This window comes from Schistosoma haematobium, chromosome 4 (genome assembly GCF_000699445.3).
Source record: "Schistosoma haematobium chromosome 4, whole genome shotgun sequence".
NCBI classification, from domain to species: domain Eukaryota; kingdom Metazoa; phylum Platyhelminthes; class Trematoda; order Strigeidida; family Schistosomatidae; genus Schistosoma; species Schistosoma haematobium.
Genome location: NC_067199.1, coordinates 33,371,882 through 33,396,133, shown reverse-complemented (window position 1 = coordinate 33,396,133; position 24,252 = coordinate 33,371,882). Strand labels below are relative to the sequence as shown.

The 24,252-nt window shown below is 34.9% G+C and overlaps 1 protein-coding gene across 2 annotated transcripts in view; it reads right to left on the bottom strand.

Moving 5' to 3' along the window:
* The window catches only part of PPFIA2_4 (Liprin-alpha-2), an 89,550-nt gene that overhangs the window by 46,079 nt on the left and 19,219 nt on the right, over nt 1-24,252 (bottom strand). For both annotated transcript variants that reach the window (XM_051216240.1, XM_051216241.1), the window contains one exon: nt 1,102-1,341. Coding sequence is in view for 1 of the 2 variants with exons in the window: in XM_051216241.1 (XP_051066811.1) it covers nt 1,102-1,341 (240 nt within the window). In the remaining variant the exon portion in view is untranslated. The remainder of the gene's footprint in view (nt 1-1,101; nt 1,342-24,252) is intronic.

The window sequence follows — 24,252 nt, the reverse complement described above, 5'->3', positions numbered from 1 at the left end:
CCACTATGGGATTTGAATCGACAACTGTATCTCTGTGCTAATGTGGCGTGGCAACTCGAACTGATGTACGTACGTACGAAGTTCTACGTTGTTACTGACTGACTTTGAGGCCATAATGATTTCTAAAACCTCAATATTAAAATCATGCATTACTAAATTTTATTGCTAATCAGTTTGAGAAAGAGAAACTTGAGTTTCTATTGTTAAGTAACATAGGGACTGTTTGGGTTCAGTTAAACACGTAAACACGCGAAAAAGGCATAAAACATTATATATATATATATATATATATATATATATATATATATATATTTATAAACTGTTATCTACTCCTTATTTGTCAATATTTATTAACGATTGTTCTATCACCTTATAGTTTAATATCAATAAGATATATGTCGGAAAATTTCTCAAGCTCAGACGAATTATTGTATGTAGCTAATTTTCTCGTACAAAAAAGTAACTAATTTTAAAGAAATAGTAATACAACTTTCTAGTCAGTGAATTTATTTATGATAGCACAATTTTTTGAAATCCTGTACAAATGGTTCACTGAAACCAATTTGAATTAATCAGTCATATGTAAGAATCTGTTGAGTTATTTAGCATAAACTGTTTATACATTTATTGGTTTTTTAGGATTAAAATATTTTGTCACCAACTTCGAGCACTGAATTCATGAGTTACTGACCAGGAAGCCTGAACAAATAAGAAGTCAAAACACGATTGAATTTTCGAGTCGCAGTCAGATAAAATACATAATTCAATGTTTCTTTACAATCGTTATGTATAACCTTGGAGTTATGAGAACTTCTAGCAGAGATAAAAATTTCCTTCATTGAAATCATGGACCGAACAATGTTAGGCTACTATCGGAAACCTAGAAGCATTGAAAGGCTGTTTCATCCTAGAATAGAACTCCGTCAGTGCGCATCTACGATCCCAGACGCGGAAATTGAACACGAGATCTTCGATCTTCGGTTTATTCAACCACTTAGAATTACTGGACCCACTAACAAAAACTACGGCTCCGAAACAGATACACGAACTCATACTTTGTTACTAACCTACATCACATAGAAGATCAGATGTTAACTTTACCTGTATCATTTTGATCTCTTTATTTATTGCATCCAATTGATTTTGAATCAACAATGCTAATCTTTGAGCATCTGTATTACTAGTCCCAATCTCTGATTGACCTCTGCTTACTGGACTTGTTGTTGTATCACCATCTGAATCAACCCAATCAGAACCACCAATTTTTCGTTGGATCCTTTTGAGAGAACTACTGTTATTTTCCAGTTCATCTAAATTCACTTCCTCATTGTCAAGAAGAGTCTTAGAAAAATTAAAAAACAAAAACAAAAAGATAAGTAGACACTGTTACATACTTAAGTGATTAAGACCGGTACATAATTAAAATAATAATAAGAAATATACTATTTACTGAAATACAAGCGATTCACTAGACTAAGAACCAGACAACTTTGTTGTATCACCTCATTTCACAGTTATGAACATAAGATTCATGTCACTCGATATAAGGGTTTTGCTACTAACCAAATCGAACAGATAGATAAAACTTCATAGTCTATTTTCAGCTAAAGACAAAACCTCGACGAAAATACAACTTCAAACAAACTATTTATATCTTGTGGTGTTAAATATCAACATCTGACCACAGCCTAACCCAGCTTCATTGAATGATATTTGCTGATATAGACAGATGACTGACATAAACATATCGACTGATATTTCAGTCTTATATGACTGAAAACACTAGTATTAGGATTAAACAAACATATTGAAAAGTGATATTCATAAATAAAAATCGAGTAATCATTATGCAAACGAGATTGTTTATTTGACCCAATTATCATGTACTTGAATAAAAAGTACATACGAACTTGGTAATAACAATTATAGACATAATATTTGTCTTCTAATATATTATAAATGAAGTATTGTCAAAACAATCAATTAGGTAGAAAATTAATAATAAACTAGTAGCATTACAGCTTACAAATGTGTTCAGAGTGCAATAAAAACATTTAGTTTAACAGGGAAGTGGAACGAGTATTTCTCCACTGATGAAGATACTGAGTAGTACACGATTCAGTCGTCCTTAAGTTTTTTTTCTATACAACCAAGAAAACAAACCAATAGTTTACATATTTCCTTGAAGTACAATATACGGTGCAAACTGGATAACCTCAAAAGCGACCTAATAACAAAGCACATTAATCATCAACAAAAACAAGATATGGACTAGTAATTTCACAGGTTGAAATCATGAGTCGATTGAAGCTAGACCACCATGGAAAACCTGGAAGCACTGGATGGCCGTTTCGTCCTAGTATGGGACTCCTCAGCAGTGCGTATCCACGATCCCGCACCACGCAGGATTCGAACCCAGGACCTACTAGGACGAAGTGGCCGTCCAGTGCTTCCAGGTTTTCCATGGTGGTCTAGCTTCAATCGACTCATGATTTCAACCTGTGAAATTTCTAAAACTCTCCACAAAACCCATTCTGATATGGACTAGTGTTGATGCATTATTTTGTACTTGTCATGTCTTCATTTATACAAAATAATTAGCAAGTATTACATATTATGAAGCGGTAATATGTAACAATGGGGTACACTGTTCATTTGAGCTGCAACTGGTGATTGAATGTGTGAACGTTAGTTTGAGATCAGAGATAAGCCCGGAGAGAATAACAGATTGCAAAAAGAGGGGTAATATCATCAAACATAAACGTTGTGAAGCATCTGGTTTAAAAACAACTCAGTAACATTATTATTTGTTTATTATTATTATTATTATTATTATTATTATTATTATTATTATTATTATTATTATTATTATGAAATCAACATTAGTAATGCTCAAATGATCCCGTTGTTGTTGTTATTGAGGACCGAAACCTCGTTAATAATGGTATAAAAACCATATACATTGCACAAGCTAGTAACTATCTGGGCAAACAAGCTCAGTGAACAATGGGTGGGTATTTGAAGCAAAACTTACTGGATATGAATCTTAATGTAAGCATCAACACTCAGATGTGGCAGGCATATCCAGCTGATGATTTCCGAATAGGACGGGAAGCGCGTCTAATATTCTACTGCCAGACACAATCCACTATTATTACTATCAATTACTGTTTCCGATTTTATATAAATAGCAGTCAACCATGAACAACGTAAAATTGGAAAAGATATACATTTGCAGAATAATAGTATAAATGACACCAGATAAAATTAAATATGGATAAGATGGTTTATCCCAGTGAAGATGACCACAATTAAAAAGTAGTAGAACTTATTTTCTATTGGTAGGTGATAAAAACGTAAGGCATATAAGTAACTACCAAAAATATCGAACTACATTAAATTAAAATATTCATCCAGAGATTCAATCGATTACCTTGTATAGAGTTCAAACAAGATGGTATTATTGAACTTGACGATATGACTCAATTCAACACAGCCAAAGACATCACTGAACCGAAATCAGACTAATGTTTGACTACAATCGATTAAAAGTTGCAATATAGCCACTAATTTAAGTAACACGACATCATGTGTACTGTGTTAAAATGTTAGTTAACTGGTTGACTGACTAAACAGTTTGTTTTCTTTGGATTAATTTTCACATTAAAATTAAGATTGAACCGTTACAGCTTGAAGAATATCAAACTAGAAAGTGACATTCGTGATATCTAGACAATTTCTTTCCGAGTATGACTACTCAATAAATAAATATCTTGAGAAAATAGTAGCAAATTAATTTTAAGAATTAAATTTGCTATACCAGAATTATATACCTAATGATGAAATACATAATCAAAATGAATAAAAACACTGCCAATCACTAGAAAATTAATGTTCAATGGAAAGGAATATTAAATTTTAGGACGTTTGTTGAAAAAAAAACCCATATTACTCAACATAGTATATATATATATATATATATATATATATATATATATATATATATATATATATATATATATATATATATATATATATACCACGTAACTAACTGTATGCTGACAGTTAAAAAAGTGGATATTGTTGGATAAAGATCGATGAAACATTAGTTACAGAGATACAACATAACCATGATTAAAACTTTATGATCAACACTACTAATAAGTTCAACTCATCTTGTATTGGTTGTTTGAATCTTTCTACTGATGTTTAGGACTGGTCTCGATCACTAATCATCCCAGTCTATATTAACGGACAGAAAACCTCTCGTGACGAATACAAATAAATCAGTTTAACTAATACAGTGTCTAAAATATCAGCCTCAATAATACTTCGACGTCTAACTGGAACTCGTGAAGAACAAACCCGACAAAATCAGGCTGGTTTAACACCTGGTCATGGATGTATAGACCAAATATTCACCTTTCGGCGGGTTCTACAACACAGATACACTATAGTCGTATTCCTTGACCTTAAAGTGGCATTCGACTCCATTGATCGTAAGGTTCTGTGGCAGTGTCTATCATCGAAAGATGTAGCAAGGAAGTACATTAACATTGTACAGGCTCTCTACTCGAACACTATTGATCGAGTCAAAGCTTATGGCGGACTGTCATCGGAATAGCTTACTTCAAGTGATGTTCGTCAGGGTCGTTCGCTTACCCCATCTTTATTTAGCGTTGTCATATGCATGCAACTTCATCGTCTGACTATTCCAGGATTAATCTTCAAACAAGAGATTAAATTGCTGACTTAGAATACGCAGATTATATAGTTCTATTTGGTGGAGACTTTTCTTTTAGAATCGTAGCTTCAAAATCTAATCTTTCCAACTACCACTGATACTGATGGTGCTAATAAACCCACTATTGTGGAATTTGGCCTGATAATTTCACTTCTCTGTGCTAATGTGATATGGCAACTTGAACCGATATACATAGGCACAGGTTCCACGTTGAGACTGATTGAATGATTAGAACTGCAATTGATCAGTCTCTTATTGGTATATATGCATCCTGTGTGGATTGTCATAATATTGCCTTAAGTCACAAGCATTATAGGCAGAGATGGATGGTGACCAACAGTTGAATACAGGACGTACGTTACATCCTAAATGGAACTCGTCAGTTGAATGTATCTGCATCCTAAAGTTGATGTCCACTTTGGGAATCGAAACCAGTACCGTTTGCTTCAAACGCCATAGCGTTATCCACTTAACTATCGCAAATACATCCAGCTGATGAGTCTCAAATAGGACGGAACGCGTGCCCTAGATTCCAATGCTAGCCACCATCTATCACTACTATTAAAGTTTTTTGCTCTCGAAAATGTTGCACGATAAAAGCCAACCTTGATAGAAACAGAATATATAAATAAGTTTTGTTTCTAAGCTATCCACTACTCACAATGTTCACTTGAAATAATCAGTTTTAGAATTTACAAAAAATTATGTTACTATTTTTTCACCTTTCTGTTTGGTTAATTACTATTATTTCCAAAATGATAAAATTTATATTAATTTATGCCGTAAAAGTCTTACATCATTTACAATTGAATTTCTATTAACAATCAACCACTTGAAAAATTAAAAAAAATCAGTATAGATTGTTTTAGTGAGACAAGGAAAAAACGCTTGATTATTTTAAAATTAGTATACTAATGTGACTAGTTCAATATTCAGATATATGTTCTATGATAGGTTAATGAACTACTTGCCGAATAATGATATATGCATACTGCTTTGGTGATTCCAATAGTCTGTGTTAAATTTCTCTGTACAAACGATTATTAGACATAGTTAAACGGATGCTTTATATGTGAGAAAATTGCATGACACAATAATATATACACAAATAAGTAGTTGAAATGCGATTGTAGATGCATTACGTAATATCTTATATGTACTTTTAAATACTCCCAAATAAGTAGAAAACGTTGATTGCTCACTGGGCATAGAAACAGTATCTGAGAACACATAGGCCTTAGAATATCCCATAATGTTGTCTGTTATTCTTGTTATTAGCTAAACTGCAAGTCATTAATAGATTGGCACATACCGAACTGTTAATTACAGGGCTCTACTATCAAATTATATGTACTACAAAAGGTAAATAAGATGTGAATTCATAACACCTATCAATGAAGGTTTATAGGAAACGACAGATATTATCTTTTTTGCATACTGTTATAAACCGATAACATTTTTTAGTTAACAAGAAACCCTATCCGCTCTACTAGCACTCTGCAAAACAGTCATACTAAGCCTTTATGATAATTATATTAAGTAGAATATGAATGAATATGAGCTCGATATATGGATGCATCAGTATGATGTAATTCATCCTGATGAGAAATCCTGTGTATAGATCAATACTGGTGAAAAACAAATACACTCAGTAAACAAAATACGTTCATTTTCACTGTTGAAATCATGAATTGTTCTTAGATAAACCATCACTGAAAACCTAAACGCTCCCGATGGATGTTTCGTCTTAGTATGGAACTCCCCAGCAGTGTGCACCTGTCATCCCGAACGCGCAAAGCGAACACAGGACCTTTGGTTTCGCGTACGGACACCTAACAATTAGACCCTTGAGTCGGCATTCAACGGTGTTAATATCTAACTTCAATCAATCTGCGATCCTGAGTAATCCTTCATCTTTTACGTACGGTCGACAACTGTCACACACTCTACATGGATTGAACTCCGCTAGTAACGGCTTATCACTAGAAAGGAATTCGTAACATATAGGAGCTAGTCACTAGTGAGAACATGATTGCTATTAGTATAAGGGATTTGTGGAGATTGCAATATTTTCAGAGTTGGCCTAGCCAAAACTGTAAAAATACGACAGTTTCCACAAATCCACAATAATAATAAAGTACGATTATTATAAATTATTACCCAAAGAGGGAAATAAAAAATAGTTTTAATGAAGATACAGTAATATGGTTCAAATTTCATGCTAATATGGAAAAACGTAACGTAACGTTTCATTTCTTGTGTAACGTGACAATGAAAAAATAGCAAAATAGACATCCTAGATTTTGCTATAACCACAATATTGTAAGATATTTATTATTATCATTACTAATATGATTATTATTACCACATAGAACGCTAAAAAACGGAACTCCCTCAGCAACGTAATTGATTCGTCATTTTTCCTATCCAAATGTTTGTACACGAAAGACTGTGTCGGAAAAATCTTCATTTTAGTAAAAGATAAGATGATTATTTTATAAAAATATCTCCATGTAGTAGGGGTAGTAGTGGTAGTAGAACTAAACACCAAAAAAGCAGTTCATTAGATGAATATATATATCCCATAAGTACTTAACCAGATAGATAGATATGCATGAATATATTGTTAACAAAAGTACGTTTATTATTACTACGATCTGACATATAAAACAAACTTGATATTGAATAAACACGCTAACAACAACAACAGATTTTATATAAAAAAAAGTCAATAATTATTACATCAAAGTGGAAAAAAGGAAAGTGTATTGAATAAAAGTGCATGTGAACTGAAAGATAATAATAATAATTTAAATAACCCTAAATATCTTAAGCCTGATTGATTAAATGACAATACCAATGAAAGAGTCAGTGTACTTTCTTTCATCTTGTGTAAAAGTATACATATACTGTAGTATAGTATTACAATATGTGATTTAGATTAATCTTCTTAACTACATTTCAAATAATTTTACCCGTAGGAGTTATTAAACGAATCATTTGCAAAAATCATGTAAGAGTTTAATATTCAGTGTTATGGATTAATGGTCTAAGCAATCAAATTTCAAAGATTAAGTCATCCACTCACACACAAACACACACAATTCATAGTACTATTTTATCTACTCTAGATTGAACAGATACATGATTCCTGTACAAAGCACAAATTCTAGTATTGCAAAACTTGTATTAAATGATGTAGGATGATGATTGTAGATAGTTGAGGAGAAGCCCTGTGCCTAGGTTTCGTGCTATTTGGCACTCATAAGCAAGATGTACTGTCATCTTGAAGGGACTGATGCCCTTGGAAGACTCGATCAAGTGTCACCAAGCTTCACAATCAGAGACGCTGCGGTTGAGCTATCTGGGCCGCAACTGAACTCCTGGAGAACTGAGTGGTATTTACAATTGATTGGTCACTGGGTAGGGACTAATGTCACGTGTGTCAAGTCCTTCTTAGTGTAGAAAGAATTCTATTGATATTTTAAGTGGTGGTTACTAGAAATTCAGTCTTATTTGAAATTTTTATTAGCTATATTTAATCTGCAAGCCAAAAAGTTGTTGTCCATACTGAAATTCACCGCTCCAAAAGTTAAAGTATTATCTATCGGGTCACGGAATCGAAATATTGAACAACTTATTCAAAATGAATGATCGTTAAAGTTATTTATAAAGTATGGAAATTTTATTGTTGCCAAAACAGGCTGATTAAATTTAGTTACGAATTTCGACAACGCGAAAGTACGAGTACTTTAATAATAGTAATAATAATAATAATAAAAGACCGATAGTTGACTAGTAGACTGAATAAAAATTAATAGCTCAACATAATTTTTCACCACACTTCACACTGGTAGATAAGTAAATAGCAAATACCACTGAATATCTTCATATCTTAAGATAGTCTCAATTACAAATTAATTACTATGATTTATCCGGTCATCTCACATCAAGTTCTGTAGTAATTCACCAACCAAGACTATGCAGATAGAATGCTTAGTCAAATAACAAGCAACTTAACGCTATCTAATATCATCTTAAAATCATTGAACCAGTAACTCAATTATTCACATGAAATAAGCTAAAGGAAGTTAGAAAAAGCAGATATAAATTAACGTTTCCTGAACTGACTTTGTTATATAATTATAGATTTGAAATGAAAAAAAACTGTGTTTGATCAAATTTTATTTACAAAAAAATATTGCATATTTGAATGTGTCCACCGGAAATTTACAATTTTCAGTAGTCACAACATTTCATAGATAATTGTTGGCATCCTAAAATGTAATCACTTTTGGATGTTGTCTCAGTCCACAACAACCACTTGCAATTTATAATATCTGTTTAGGTTATAGAAATTTTTATTAAAGGGTTTTGTGGAGGCTGTTGAATTTTATAGTTTATTTCAGTGAACGGTCTGAATTAGATAATGATTGAAAACAATGATCGACACACATTGCTGAAATCATCGAACTGCATCACAAAGTACACCCTAACTTAGAATCCTCAAGGCAAACGGAAAACAGGTAAACTAAGAAATACACTGCGCCAGGAACTGCCAGCATACATCAAAAGAATGAACAACACTTGAGAGCAATTGGACAGGAGAGCCCATGACAGAGTTGGTTGGAGATTGTTCCACGAGGAGTAATAGGTGTAAGTAATGGTACTCCCTAACTGTGTGCATCCAACCATGACCTCGCCGGTGATTGATGGTTTATATTGTCTAACTTTAAATGATCCGCGATTGTACGGCCTTTTAGCAAATTACAATGTCTACTGTTCAAGGTTATTTTTCGGGAAAATAAAAAAAAAACACAAACTAGTATTTACGGTCAAATAGATCTATAATTGTATATCATCTATTGAAACATTGGAAGTGATAAATTACAGTTTAATTAACATGGAAAATTAATGTATTATTTAATTAATATTTTTATCGGTCATTAATAACTTGGAATCTGGCACTTATGTACATCTATTCAAGTTGCTGTACTCCATATAAGCATAGTGGGACAAAATTATCATAAAAAATTTCAGAAGTAGTAAAAAATGATTGGGCGTAGATGTGATTCGACAAAGAATGAATTTGTGGAACACTAAAAAGAAATTACTAGGTAATTTAGAAACTTATGATCTAGGGGAAGATAAAACATGACAGTTAATATCGAGAAAAAAAGTAGAGACACAACGAGTGGATTATTATTATTATTATTATTATTATTATTATTATTATCATTACACACTTAATTGTAAACATATGTAAAAGTGAATACACGAGAAGTATGTTTCATAGCTTAACAGAATAAATTTATTGTGTTTGTGGAATTACATTACTTTCTGGTTGTGTAACCTAAAATTTGTGGAACTGTGTAACACAGATAAGACGATATGATGGAGAACTTTCATATTTCGAAAGCAGTAGCTTGCAATATTCTATCCTTGATTTTCATTTACAGAATGTTTAAAGTAGGTGTTCATCCTCACTTTGTATCGATTAGAAATAAAGTAAATGAAGACGGACCATTTGATTGTTTTGAAAGAATCTACATTGTTAAATCAAGTAGATTTAAGTTTATAGTACCATTAATACCAAAATTAAAGTATTCAGACAACACCTGTAAATCGGCTGATGAGGCTGTAAATTCTTATGGAAAAACAACGCGGCTATATGTACTATATTCAGCTAAGAGCTTTAGGTAAATCTAAGATCAATTTTCACCTCTAGATAGCATTAAAAAAACAGATACAGTATGACAAAAAGTAACTACACAACTTTATATTACAAGGCAAAAGGCTTGCAAAACAAACTTATAACACCTTTTGCAAGCAGACATGGAACTTCTATACATAAAAGCACATTCGATTAGTTTGATACCACTAATTACAATTTTTTTGTTATTTAGTCAACTTCTGATATGAAACAACTGATCTCTTCCAAAGTTTTCACTTAAAAACGATTAGTGGGTACTGAAGAGACCTACTAAAGTAGTTGGACCTTTAACTCGTGGTTTTCAACGTAATCGACTTATCAAGTAATCGATATGTGATATAAATTATCGTCAGATATAGAATAAATAAACAAGGAAACACATTCAATCTTTAGATGCGATAATATATAGTAAATTAACTGGAGCTTCTTACATTTTGAAAATACTGAGTCTAGCATCCTTCGATTTATGTGACATTTTTTAATTTTTTGTGTATGATGAGTATACCTCTAAAGTTAATTATGTACGAGCTTTCAGCTATCTAATCAGTGATTCATTATATATCATAGAAAAATAAGTGGAAAGACAATTTATGGTCGATCTTTGAGCAATCGTAAAGAGGTCTTGACAAACCTAACTAATTACTAAGATCAAAATAGAATTATAATTTAGTGTGGGACATTAGTAGTCAGAAGCTAGGGGAAAAAAGGATTAAAGTTTTCATAACGACCACATATCAGTTATAATGCCGAAATGCTATTTAACAACATTTATAAATGAATTTTGCGTCGAAATTCAATGTTGCTATCTCAAAACCGATTGGTTCATCCACTAAGTATGATCAAACCGTGGAATAATTACAGGAATATAGAATAACTATTTATAAGAAATGATTTTAAAATATAACAGATCTGATAAAGGTATATTACAGGCAGTGTTCATTGGTATAAGTAGTCAAAAAAGAACACAATGATACTCCTGCTTCTAAATACTTGTCACATATTAAACATAGATTGCTTAATTAATATTTATTCACAAATTAATTGACTTTAGACAACGGTCCACTGACGATATATACACATACCAACACACTATTTTTTGAATTGTGACTCGTTGAAAATTACAATATTGTCAGATTTTAGATTAACACTTGTATAGAATCGCGAGAGAGAATTGTCTAAATCAGTAATAATTAGATTAAAGAGAAGTATGCGTATTCTATAAAGAAACACTGGTACCAGGTTTTCAATGGTGGTCTAGCTTAGATTGACCCATGAATTCAACTATTAAAATAATAATAACAATAAACGAAAAAAACCAGAAAATGTGGTGGTGATCTCGAAAGCTAATATTTGGTTTATATATATACTATGTGATAGCTAACTACATAATCATTCACACATACACAGACTCAAATATTCGTCAATCGATCGACCCATTTACTGTAAGACCCTTTGATAATTGTGATAAGATTTGTTTCTATTAAGAACATATATATCCATGCTGCAATCTGTCTGTTAAAGCGATAATAGATTTTTTTGTTCATCGCTCTGCATTCCTCAATTACTACTTATGCCTTAAGCTACTACTCTAAGTTGTATGATCATCATTCAAAATACCGAGTACATCGATAGATAGCCAGGTTAAAAACGATTCCATTTTACTCCATAATTAAATGATATAGAAAAAAAGGATTATGTAACGATGAAGCAGATTTTCATCACAAGTGAATGAGAAGTCGACATAATGGTAAGCTTTTATTACACTGTTCATAGCGACCATGAAAGCCCCTCAGTTAAACTATTCAGCTCAGAGAACTCAACAATAAAAAAACATCAACAGTTACTCGTTTCTTTTTTTAACATAGAAGATAATTCACTTGGTTAACACACGAACCAGGACGAAACATCCATCGGGAGCGTTTAGGTTTTCAGTGATGGTTTATCTAAGAACAATTCATGATTTCAACAGTGAAAATGAACGTATTTTGTTTACTGAGTGTATTTGTTTTTCACCAGTATTGATCTATACACAGGATTTCTCATCAGGATGAATTACATCATACTGATGCATCCATATATCGAGCTCATATTCATTCATATTCTACTTAATATAATTATCATAAAGTCAGTCAGTCAGGCAGCTACAACGTAGGACCAGGCACATATGTGCATCGGTCCAGGTTGCCATACCGCATCAGCACAACAAGATGAACACCGGATTCATAGCAGTGGTTGGGTCAAAGGTGGTAATATATAAGAGAAAGATTGCATATGGAGATATAGTACAAAAAGAAAGAATTGGTTCGTAGAACGAAAGATATGAAGTGTTTTTAATCTCTTAGTTTAAGGGAACCAGGCGCATATATGCATCGGGTCCAAGTTGCCACACCTCGTTAGCATATCAAGACGGACACCAAATTCATTGAAGTAGTCACTTCAATAGTAGTAATATATAAAATAAAGATTGCATATAAGGATATAATACAAGAAGAAAGAATTAATTCGTAGAAAGAAAGGTACAAAGCAATTTTAATCTCACGATTTAAGGGAAGACAAAGAGTGCATACACCGACGCCATTGTGATCGATTCTGAGCCATGTCACCAAGAGTCTCCAACGATTGATTACGATAGTCACGCGGACCCCAACCAAGTAGTCTGACTCTACCAACATGGCTCAGACTAGAAGTTAGTGACTTTGTGGACTGATGCCACGTTTTGGTTTGGCCGCCCCTAACTTTCTTCCAACCATCTCCAACACCGGTTAGCATTGCACGTCGTGGTAATCGGTGTTCAGGCATACGTAACACATGGCCCAACCATCTCAGTCGATCGAGATTCACAACCTATCAACTGATTTATCATCATTCCCTAATACCCTGAGTCTAACCTCACTATTACTTACCCGGTGATCCCAGCAGACGCCAGCAATATTTCTAAAGTATCTGTGGTCAAATACTAATAGCTTACGAGTGTCTTCTACTCTTAATGGCCATGTTTCGCTGCCGTAAAGTAAAACAGAACGAACTGCCGCGCAGTATACTCGTCCTTTAATTGATAGACGGATATCTCGCCTTCGCCATAGGTGACGCAAGTTGGCAAAAGTCAAGCGAGCTTTTCGAATCCGTGCTGAGATTTCGTCAGACACCAACCCATTAGGGCTGGTCAGACTTCCGAGATAAGTGAAGTTGTCAACGCGTTCGACTACTTCACTCCCTATCCTTAGTTCAGGTGTTGACGCAGACCAGTCCTGAAGCAACAACTTGCATTTAGAGGGAGAGAAGCGCATTCCAAACATTCTGGCATTGTTGCTTAGTGCTACCAAAAGACTCTGCATTTTGTCAGCGTCTTCACCAAACAGGACTATGTCATCCGTGTATTCTAAGTCGATAAGTGGACCTCCTGGATGGAGATCAATACCCGAGAACTCAGTCGACGAGAAAGTTATTTCCATCAGTAGATCTATGATGAAGTTAAACAAAAATGGGGAAAGTGGACAGCCTTGACGGACACCACTTGAGGTTGCAAAATCAGATGACAGTTCGCCATAAGCTCTGACTCGACTAGTAGTGTTCGAGTAAAGAGCCTCTACAAGGTTTATGTACTTCTGGGGTACGCCTTTCAATGACAGACACTGCCACAGAATCTCGCGGTCTACAGAGTCAAATGCTGCTTTTAAGTCAAGAAAGACCACCATTGTCGGACGTCGATAAGTATGCCTGTGTTCAAGAACCTGACGAATGGTGAATATGTGGTCGATGTAGCCACGACAAGGTCTGGAGCCAGCTTGAGTCTCTCGTGTTTGCAGTTCACGAGTCTTAGTTAGGCGTCTGATAATTATCGAAGCTAGTATTTTAGATATTATATTAGTTAAACTAATCCCTCTGTGGTTGTCACAGGATGATTTTGACCCTTTCTTATATATTGGGACGATAAGTGATTGTGACCAGTTAGATGGGATAACGTCTAACTCCCGGATCTTAGCTAAAATATTAGTCAACCTAATCGCTAAAATTGAACCACCATCCTTAAAGACCTCTGGAGCCAGTCCATCTGGACCAGCTGCCCTTCCTCGCTTCACATTAACTATAGCCTTTTGAACTTCAGCAAGAGTTGGGGGACCTACTTCAATGTTCCATTCACACTGTCTGGGAATGGAAGGTAGTTGTAGAGTAGCTGAAGGCCAGCTGAACTGTTCTCTGAAATGTTCCGCCCATCGTTCTAAACGTCTGAACTGGGAGCAGATGAGAGTATCGTCTTTTTCCGAAATAATCTCACTTACACTTGACTTATTAATTCCAGTTTCTTTTATTAGTCTGTAAAGCTGTCTTGTCTTACCTATAGTCACCGCCTTTTCCATCTCTTTTGCTTTCATTGCCCACCACTGCTCACGGTCGTTTCTTAGACTTTTTCTTAACCTAGATCTGATTTGTTGTCGCTCTTCATCATGTTCGGAACCTGATGGGACGAGTTTGCGAGAATCCATCAGTGTGATAGACTTTGAAGAAATCCACTGGTTCTTTGTAACTCTGTGGTTTAAGTCACTAATAGATTTCATTGCTGTTTCCACAGCTGTTTGTATACCTTTCCAAGCAACATCTGGGTCAGCCTCGTTTTCAGAACTATCTAAGTGTGACCCCAGTTGTTCCTGGAACCTACTTTTGGTTTTCTCGTTACTCAACTCAGTTCTAATGGGTCTTTTTAATGTGGCTTTTTTGCGTCCAGTGAGGCACAAGCAGATGCGTGCCCGTATTAGGGCATGGTCAGAGTCCAAGCGGGTACTCCAGAATGAGCGACAATCTTCTACCGACCCTCTCCAACGATGACTGATGTCAATATGGTCTATTTGAGTCCATCGTAGGTTTGGTGTACGGGGCCGCCATGTTAGACGATGTCTCTCCTTATGCTTAAAATTTGTGTTTGCTAAAAATAAACGATTGTTTGAGCACAGTTGCAGCAGACGACCACCATTATCTGTTCGCTGTGTCGGTATATTAAAATACCCACCTAAATGCCTTTCTGTTTGGTTTAAACTACCTATCTGGGCATTAAAGTCACCTGCTACGAGTACTATGTCTGACCGTTTAGCTTTCTGAAGAAGTTCAGATAGCTTTCTGTAAAATTCATCTTTCATTTCATCTGAGCTGCAGTCGGTGGGAGCGTAGGCAGAAACGACAAAAAGGCAACGACGTGTGTCCCTATCCTTCCGACTTCTTACGGAGCCGTTTAGCCGAACAGCACATAGACGACTGTTGACGGGGATCCACTCTAACAGTGCTTGTTCCGCCCTCGTGCTTAGTGTTATCCCTACTCCTGCCAGTCCACGAGAACTGGCCATCGGGTCACCGGATATACGGAGGGTGTATCTCGTTGGCTCTCCGTTTTGCCGAGGTGAGGTCAAGTGAATGACCACACTGGAATCCTTTATGCGTGTTTCGGGGACACAGCAAACATCAATGGAAAGAGACTCTAGGGTTTTAGCCAAGGAAGCCTGTTGACCGATTTGACATAGGGTGCATACGTTGAAGACTCCAATGTGTAGTTTGGAGCGAGGTTTCAGTAGACCTGGGACAGAGTTTTGAGCACTAGAATCGTTGGCTATGGTGACACTTGAGGAGGAAGCCGAAGGAGGAAGTTTAGGGTTGAAAGTCGATGTAGGAGGAATAATAGGAATTGAAGAGGATGGTTGATTATGAATACAGTGGTCTCGAGTGCTGTTAGAGGTATGAGGGCGGTTATCACTTCCCGGTTGCCCACACCGAGGAAGGGTTCTTCTGGAGGTACCTGAAAAGGAAATTGGATTAGAGGTGGTCTCAGTGACCTGAGAGCGTGACCGCAGAGCCCAAGGGACAACTGCTTGAGGCCGGTCGCGCACGGCCTTTTCGTGGGAGGTTTTTGACGTGTTAGCTCTGTTCTTCAAAGGGCCTTACCGCCGGAGACGGAAATCCATGTGGTAAGGTGAGGTGTGCATTTTTAGGGTCGACCTTTTCTAACCCCACCCCTCCTTGTGGGAAGGCAGCATCACTGTCATGCTGGTTGTCTGAAGGAAACACCTTACTGCTGCCACACCTCTGTACAGTCAGCAGTACGACTTCGCCTTCGGACCTTGGGTTTGTTGCTTTTAGTCTTACCGCTCTTCAACCGACCTGTCTGACATGGTAGGACCTTGAGGAACGGTTGTTCCAGCCAGTATAGCTCGGTTGCTTCATCACGATAGGCAAGCCCGACCACCACGTCAAGGTAGCAACAACGGTCATATCATAAAGACTTAGTATGACTATTTTGCAGAGTGCTAGTAGAGTGGATAGGGTTTCTTGTTAACTAAAAAATGTTGTCGGTTTATAACAATACACAAATAGGACGAAACAGCCATCGAGTGCCTCCAGGCTTTCAATTATTGTCCAGCTAAGATCAATTCATGATCTCAACTGCTAAAAGGTGTAAAATGTGTCTAATGTTTTTATAAAGCATTTCTGCCAATACAATAAAGCATTTTTAAATCTTAGTAATAGTTGGAATGTGATTATTAAGTGAGTATAAAGATGAGTGACTTTTATGTTTTCAGTAAGAAGTTACAGACACAAAGTAACATTGTACATGATAATTTGTTGATATGGTCTTATATGTACAGTTAAAAAACTGTAGCACCGATGATGAACGACATACGTACATTGATGACCATTAATTTCTTAAAATGTCTTGTAAAACTACAGTTAATAGATTATACTATACTGTTTAACGAATGATTAACAAATATTTATTTCCCTAAAAGAATAGGCTTTTTGTAAAAGTTTAAAAGAGAGTATTAGTATTTCTTTTCGTCAATAAACATCATTATGCGTAAAACCAAAACACGGTATATACCACAGAGTATGCTTAACTATCTACATACACACTGACCCTATTATGCACATTGGTATATACATATAAAATGTTAGTAATTTCACTTGATGAATCATTACAAAAATTGAACTAGTCCAAAGGTTAAAGAAAAACTGAGTAACAATTATTGGTAACCAGTTCAATACGGTAAACAGACATGCAGCAAACAAACATCAAGTAGAGAGCAAAATATACAACAATAAAATACGTAGGTAGATTCGACATTTTTCAAAAGAAAATGTGTGTTATAGATGTTTTCTTTTTAAAATATATTTATGAAAACATGAAACAACTGTAGAATAAAACTTAGAAACAGAAAAACGAAATTCGAGATAACAAATCAATAAATTCGATTGTGTTGTGCATTTTATCATAACTGTTCTATACAAAGAGAATAAACTTCTTCGGCAACCAACTCCTCCATTAAACACATAAATACGTATGTATAACTACACACCTGTGCAGGCAAACAAACAAGCATAGAATGGAAAAATGAAGAAACAGTACTAGTATAATCATCATAAAAATTATCTTGACCCGAATTATTGAGGATAAAATTATATATTGAAAATATACACATAAAATTTATTAATTTTATGGAAAATCATAAAATCTTATTTTAAAAAGTTTTTTTTCCGCTTTATTAGTAAATACCGGCAACAGAAAAATATGTATTTCGTCAGTTAATTGAACAACATTCAGGTTTAAGATTTTTCGGAAGAAAGATATAGATTTACAAATTTTTCACAATCTATATAATGGAAACTTTAACGAATTCAAATAAGAAAATATTTATTCATGGTAGAAAGTTAAGGAATCCTTGACTATAGAAAGTTTTACTTGACTAAATTGATATAAAATCTATTTAAAAGGATATAGAATCATATGATAATTGGTTTTGAACTTATACACTTCAGTGTTAAGCTGAATAATCGCTACAAAAGTAATTCAACGTGGTTAAAACACTCTACCTCAAATCGACATGTTGTACCCATATCTGTTTAGACAGTTGAGGAATAGTATTAGAGTATTCTTGCGTCGCCTGTGGCGATATGTCCATCTACTATGGTGTACCTCATTATTTGTCCCCAAATGCCCTGGTATGGCCGAGAGTGTGGTGGGCTCGCCCTCCATCTCGAAATGCTCTCACATGGCCACGCGTATACAGCCTCTGCCAGGGAAGTCCTACCCACCGCCTTCTCGTGGCGGGGGTGTTGTTTACGAAAATGAGAGGACGAAAAGAGAATGTTCAGTGCTTTAACCGGATCCCAAACCAATGGTGCACATGGGCTCCAGTATCCTGTGGGAACAAATGGCGTATGAACCAATCGTTGGTCACCGGCTTCCATGGGACTGCATCGCCTCACGATGCTCCAGTGCCTTGTGGGTCAGACCATTAGGTCAAAGGCTCGGGGTGTAGCCCCTATAAAAACCACCTGTTTCGGTCTTGGGACCCGGGCAGTATCACAGCTCACACACAAAAGTGTGGCGCATATATATTTGGTGCCCTTTTGTACCAATATTTGTGTTCAGATAAATAAATAAATAAAAACCTCATTCATTTATAATTTATGGCTGTGAAAATTGGTCTTAAATTAGAGGATATGCGCACGTTAGTAATAATCGATTATAGTTGCCTTCAAACCATTGCTCATGTATCTTGGGTCCACCAAGTGAGGAATACTGAGGTTAGATAGAGAATTAGGTAAAGATATCGAAGTTTTTAATGAACTGGTTATTTTTTATCTATTGCAATGGTTGGAACATAATATTACATATACGCTCAGTGCTGACTAGTAATAGAGACGGATGGAAGTTAGAGGAGGCGGCCAAACCAAAACGTGACATCAGTCCACAAAGTCACTAACTTCTGGTGTAGGTGTATACACTCTTTGTCCTCCCTTAAACTGTGAGATTAAAAATACTTTGTACATTTCTTTCTACGAACCAATCTTCCCCACTGTATCATATCCTTATATAGAGTCTTTTTTATATATATTATTGCCATTGGAGTAACTGTAGTGTCAGTTATTATGCCAAGCCCATATACCTTATTCTAGCTTCCGGACATCCCATTTTATTTATTCTACTCGAGCCATACTTTGACCATGTTATTTATTCGCTTATCAATCTAGACTTTTTTATATGAGCGTATATGTGTGTGCCCTTCTTATCCTATTAATCACATGTCTGTAGCTTTATTTTGTCTGACTATAAATATTGAGTAACGCTTGACTAAAATGGAGTTGGCTTCCCAGCCATCTTCCATACGTGTCATTTTCCTCTACTCTTTTATTCGCTTCATATTCGAAATATATGTATTCTCAAGTCAATTCTCGTTATTCGACTTATTTAATTTCGTTATTGGATAATGCGATTTAAGTCGACGATGATATACGAGAAAAGGCGATAACAAACATCCATACGCTCTAAATAGGAGTCAGATCAAACGGGCACTAAATAACTGCTAAAATGAATTCGGTGTTTATCTTGTCGTGCTAATGAGGTGTGGCAACTTGAACCTATGCATATATGTAACTAGTCCCACATTGTAGATAACTGACCGGTGCTCAATCATCCCCTAAATAAACGAACAGCGCCGATCGATGTAGGAGTAGGGTGGGAGAATAACTACGAGCAAACAAACTGAAACGTTGCATAATTCCATGAAGCCACTGACATTTGAATCAAGCCGTGTTGGTAGGTAAGGACTACCTGGTTACAGTAGGCGTGATTATTGTTATTAAACGGTTGGGAACTTCAGTTGTCATTACTCAGAATCTCCTCTCAAATTTTGAGTTTTAAAATTGTTTTATACCTTTCTGTTCCATGAATTCATACTTTCTTTTCGAATCATGTTATCTGTGCCCAATTAATGCGTTACATTCAAAAAGTAATATACAAAAAAATGAAGAACTAGAAAGTGAAGTAATAAGTAGGACTTTCCTAGTAAAATATTGGTTAAATACGATAAGACGTAAATGTGATTTAATTAGCGAACAGGCATAAGACTGATCACTAGACTGTAGGCTTCACGATATACCATGGACAAACAATTATCTAGTTATCAAAATTGATGTAGGAATTAAAAGCCAATGACTTTTATTCAGGGTGAAAAATGAATAAATAAATGATCATTAAAACCATTTGCAATTACAATTTACACTAACACACTGACCAGCATCAAACAATGTCACTATCTCATTCTATTTAGAATCTACGGTTAATTTTAAATTTAAAATACAAAAAACACGGTTGTTGAATAAAAGTTAGCACAAAAACGAATAATATAATAAATGATTCCATAAATTTTGTGAATTGCTTAAAATCCCTATATGACAGTGTATTTTATTCCTTTGGTAATGTGTTGTGAGATGTATGGAATATTTTTATCGATAAAGTTTTTATTATTATCGTAACCAACGATCAGTATCTATAAGATTGAAAATTTGCTACGAAAAAAACACTAAATGAAAGTCAACATATGGAAGCGTTTATTAGAAAGGTAATTGGCAGTATTTATATTAATTAATGAGTATATTTAAAAATAAACGTTCAAAATGTTAATATGAAGATAAAATTTTACTAGCTAATTAACTAGAAATTTATGTTAACAATTTAATTATGTTTTAGTAAGAGTTTAATACTGGCTAGAGCAGTGGAGTTCAAGACGCGTGTTCCATTCTATTTTGGATTCCTCAGATGAACATACATATCATATCCCAATGTTAATGTTCAGTCTGGGGCCCGATTTATTTGAACATAAATATTGGTGCAAAGGGGTACTGAACACATATACACCACACAATCACTTGTTTGTGTGTGAGCTGTTATAATCCCCGTGTACACAAACCGAGGCAGGTGGTTTTCTTAGGATGCCGCACTTAGAGCCTTTGACATGAAGTTCTAATCCACAAGGCAGTGGAGCAACGCTAGGAGATGCAGTCCCATGGTAACCGGTGACTAACGATTGATTCATATGCTATTTGTTTCCTCTGAATCCTGAAACCCATGTGCACCATTGGTTTGAAATCAAGGTGTTTCAACTCCTCTAAGTAAACTCTCCGTGTCCACCAGCCAGTCAAAACACCGGGCATTCTCTTTTCGTCCTTTCAATCTCGTAAACAACACACCCACCGTGAGAAGGCGGTGAGCAGAACTTTCCTGGCAGTGGTTGTATAGGCGTGGCCATTTGAGAGCATCTTGAGAGGGAGAGCGGACTCTCCCCATCTTCGACCGTACCAGGGGATTTAGGGGCCTGTGGCTCGAACACGATATTTTTACCAAAGAAGTTATTCACAGAGTTAATGATTCCAGATAGGAGGTGGCTTGTGCATAGGGGATGAAATTTGATTTCCCTTTTAAGGGTAATAATCCTCTTGTTATTGATGTTATGGGCTTCAATCGACCAAATTTTTGGTATATATATATATATATATATATATCCTGACCACATTGACTTGAGAGTTCAATTCGATTCATAAACATTTAATCATAGTTTCATTGAAATCATAAACTGATTTAACTTGAGCAACTATTGAAAACCTGGAAGAACTGAATAGCTATTCTGTTCGAGTATGGAAATCCACAAGAAAGTGATCTATGGACCCCACCACCTGACACGGAGAGATTGTTTAAATAAGATCGATTTGTGATTTCAATAATCAACAATCTGCACAATCCCATAATAATAATTACTACAACGCGTTTGTCCAGTTAAGTTCAAAAAATATATTACAAGGGCATGACAGTTCCTATTATCGACAAATTATAATCTAAATTGTATTTATTTATTTCATATTGTAACGTTTAAAAATGTTACTATCCCTTTTCTATAAAATAACAGTGTATTTATTCAAATGAATTAAGGGGTATTCATGAAGCATAAAGTAATGATTCGTTTTTATTGCAGAAAACTAATCATATTGGTAATATTATTCTCTTTTTGACAATGATTAGTTAAACAAGAAATAATACTTTCTTTATTCTCAATTTCGTAACAATAGAAAACTGAGTATATATAGATTAATAAACGAGATAAGCATAGAACTATTGGATACCTACCTACCAACCATAGTAAACAAAACCACTTCAAATATTTACCAAAAAATAAAATTAGCGGTGGTTGTAAAAAATTACTTTACTAGTCTGTTGTTTTTCAGTCGCTATGATTTATTGATATAGATAAATGGGTGAACAATATGATATGTCTGATACTCGGAAGGTTCTTAATGTCCTCTGCTAACCGCTTACTAGTTTCCCAGAACTCTCTCTACTTCAATCTCAAGTGGAAAACAGAAAGTGGGGAGTATGATCAGAAGCTTTACTTCTCCTGTTCTTTTATGTACAGGGGTTACGTATAGCAAGAAAGAATATTTATAGGCTTACTAGCGGTCAAGAGTTTCTAGGAGCTTCTGAGAACACATTTGATCTGATAAAAAAATAAGGTAACATACAATCCAATACATTTTTAGAAATCTCTTTAAAAAATTTCGCATTGAGGACTCATTGCATGAAGTATTTTCAGTCTTTTTCCACTTTCAGAAAGGTTGTTCGAACAATTTTCTAGAGCTGCCAACGTAACATAAATGAAGTTGACGTGATTATGGGGGCATTATTTAAACTAAGTTTTATAAAACATTCATCGAAGCCTTCATTATACAGATAATATCGACACATCTGGTTTTAAAAAAAGCCCATACACCAACAGGGATTGAACAAACTCAATCGAGAATGTCAACAAGAAAAATCTGAATCCTTACAGTTCGTTAAATATGCTAAATACTACATTGATTTATTGAGAAAGCATTTGGCATTTTATACGTCTGAGTATAGGGGCTAGGACGAAAATTAACGGTGATTTGCCTGTAAATCAAGCTGACAAAAATGCCGTTTAAATGATCTATATCGATGCAAGTGCAAAATCTAATTTCTAAAATGTTCGAATTCTCGATCTCAAATATAATTCTTAACTTGTGAAATATCCTCGTTTTGTGAAGAAGGAGAGTTTATTATAGATTAAAAACAAATTTAGAAATCTCGAAGTACACATTTGTTTCCCACGCTACAAAGTTGACTAATTAGTATACAATGAATAGACTCACTGTGTAATTATTATACCTAAAGAACATTATCTACTGTAACTTAAGAGCATTAAATTAAGTGACCTATCTAAATCTGAACTTTGACCGCTTTTAGAGAGTGAACACTAAAGATGAAAGCCTCAAATTTATTTTAATTAATCATTAGTAAACATAACATAACCTAACACAAATAAACAGCAATTTAACCGGCAAAGCTAGACTGTCTATGCTCGTTTAGACAGTCACATACGGCCGATTTCTTGCCTTGTGTTACCTTCAACTTGTCTGCCAGGTTACAAGTACGGGGCGAAACAAATATATTGAAAGATCAAGAAGAAGTATTGATACCAAAATCTACAAAAAAATTCCCAAAAAGGTGGTCACTGAAAGGACAGTATGCTTTCAGTGATACAACCAATCCCACGTCATCTACTTGATAGTGGAAAGGATGCTGATGTTTCAATGTCTTTTACGATAAACAATAAGTAAACAACCTCGAATTTACTACGCTTTGCTAACATTTTGACTAGAAGACTTAAACTTAGTGTATTAATAAAAAAGAACACTGTAGTCAGTCTAAATCTTATGCATTCAGTTGTGATAAATTTCATCTTGGGTTTAATTTTAATTTTGCGAACCTTGCGTTGCTAGCTGATTACCATGTTGTTGAATTGACAATTCACTATTTAATTAATTTATTTATACTGGTTATTTGGATCTTCATATTGATGTTTAGGACTGAGATTGGTCCATTTCTAATTCGCATATGTGCATTCTGTGCGAATCACCTCTGCTTAAAAATTCTTATGATTTAATGGAAATATCGAGACAG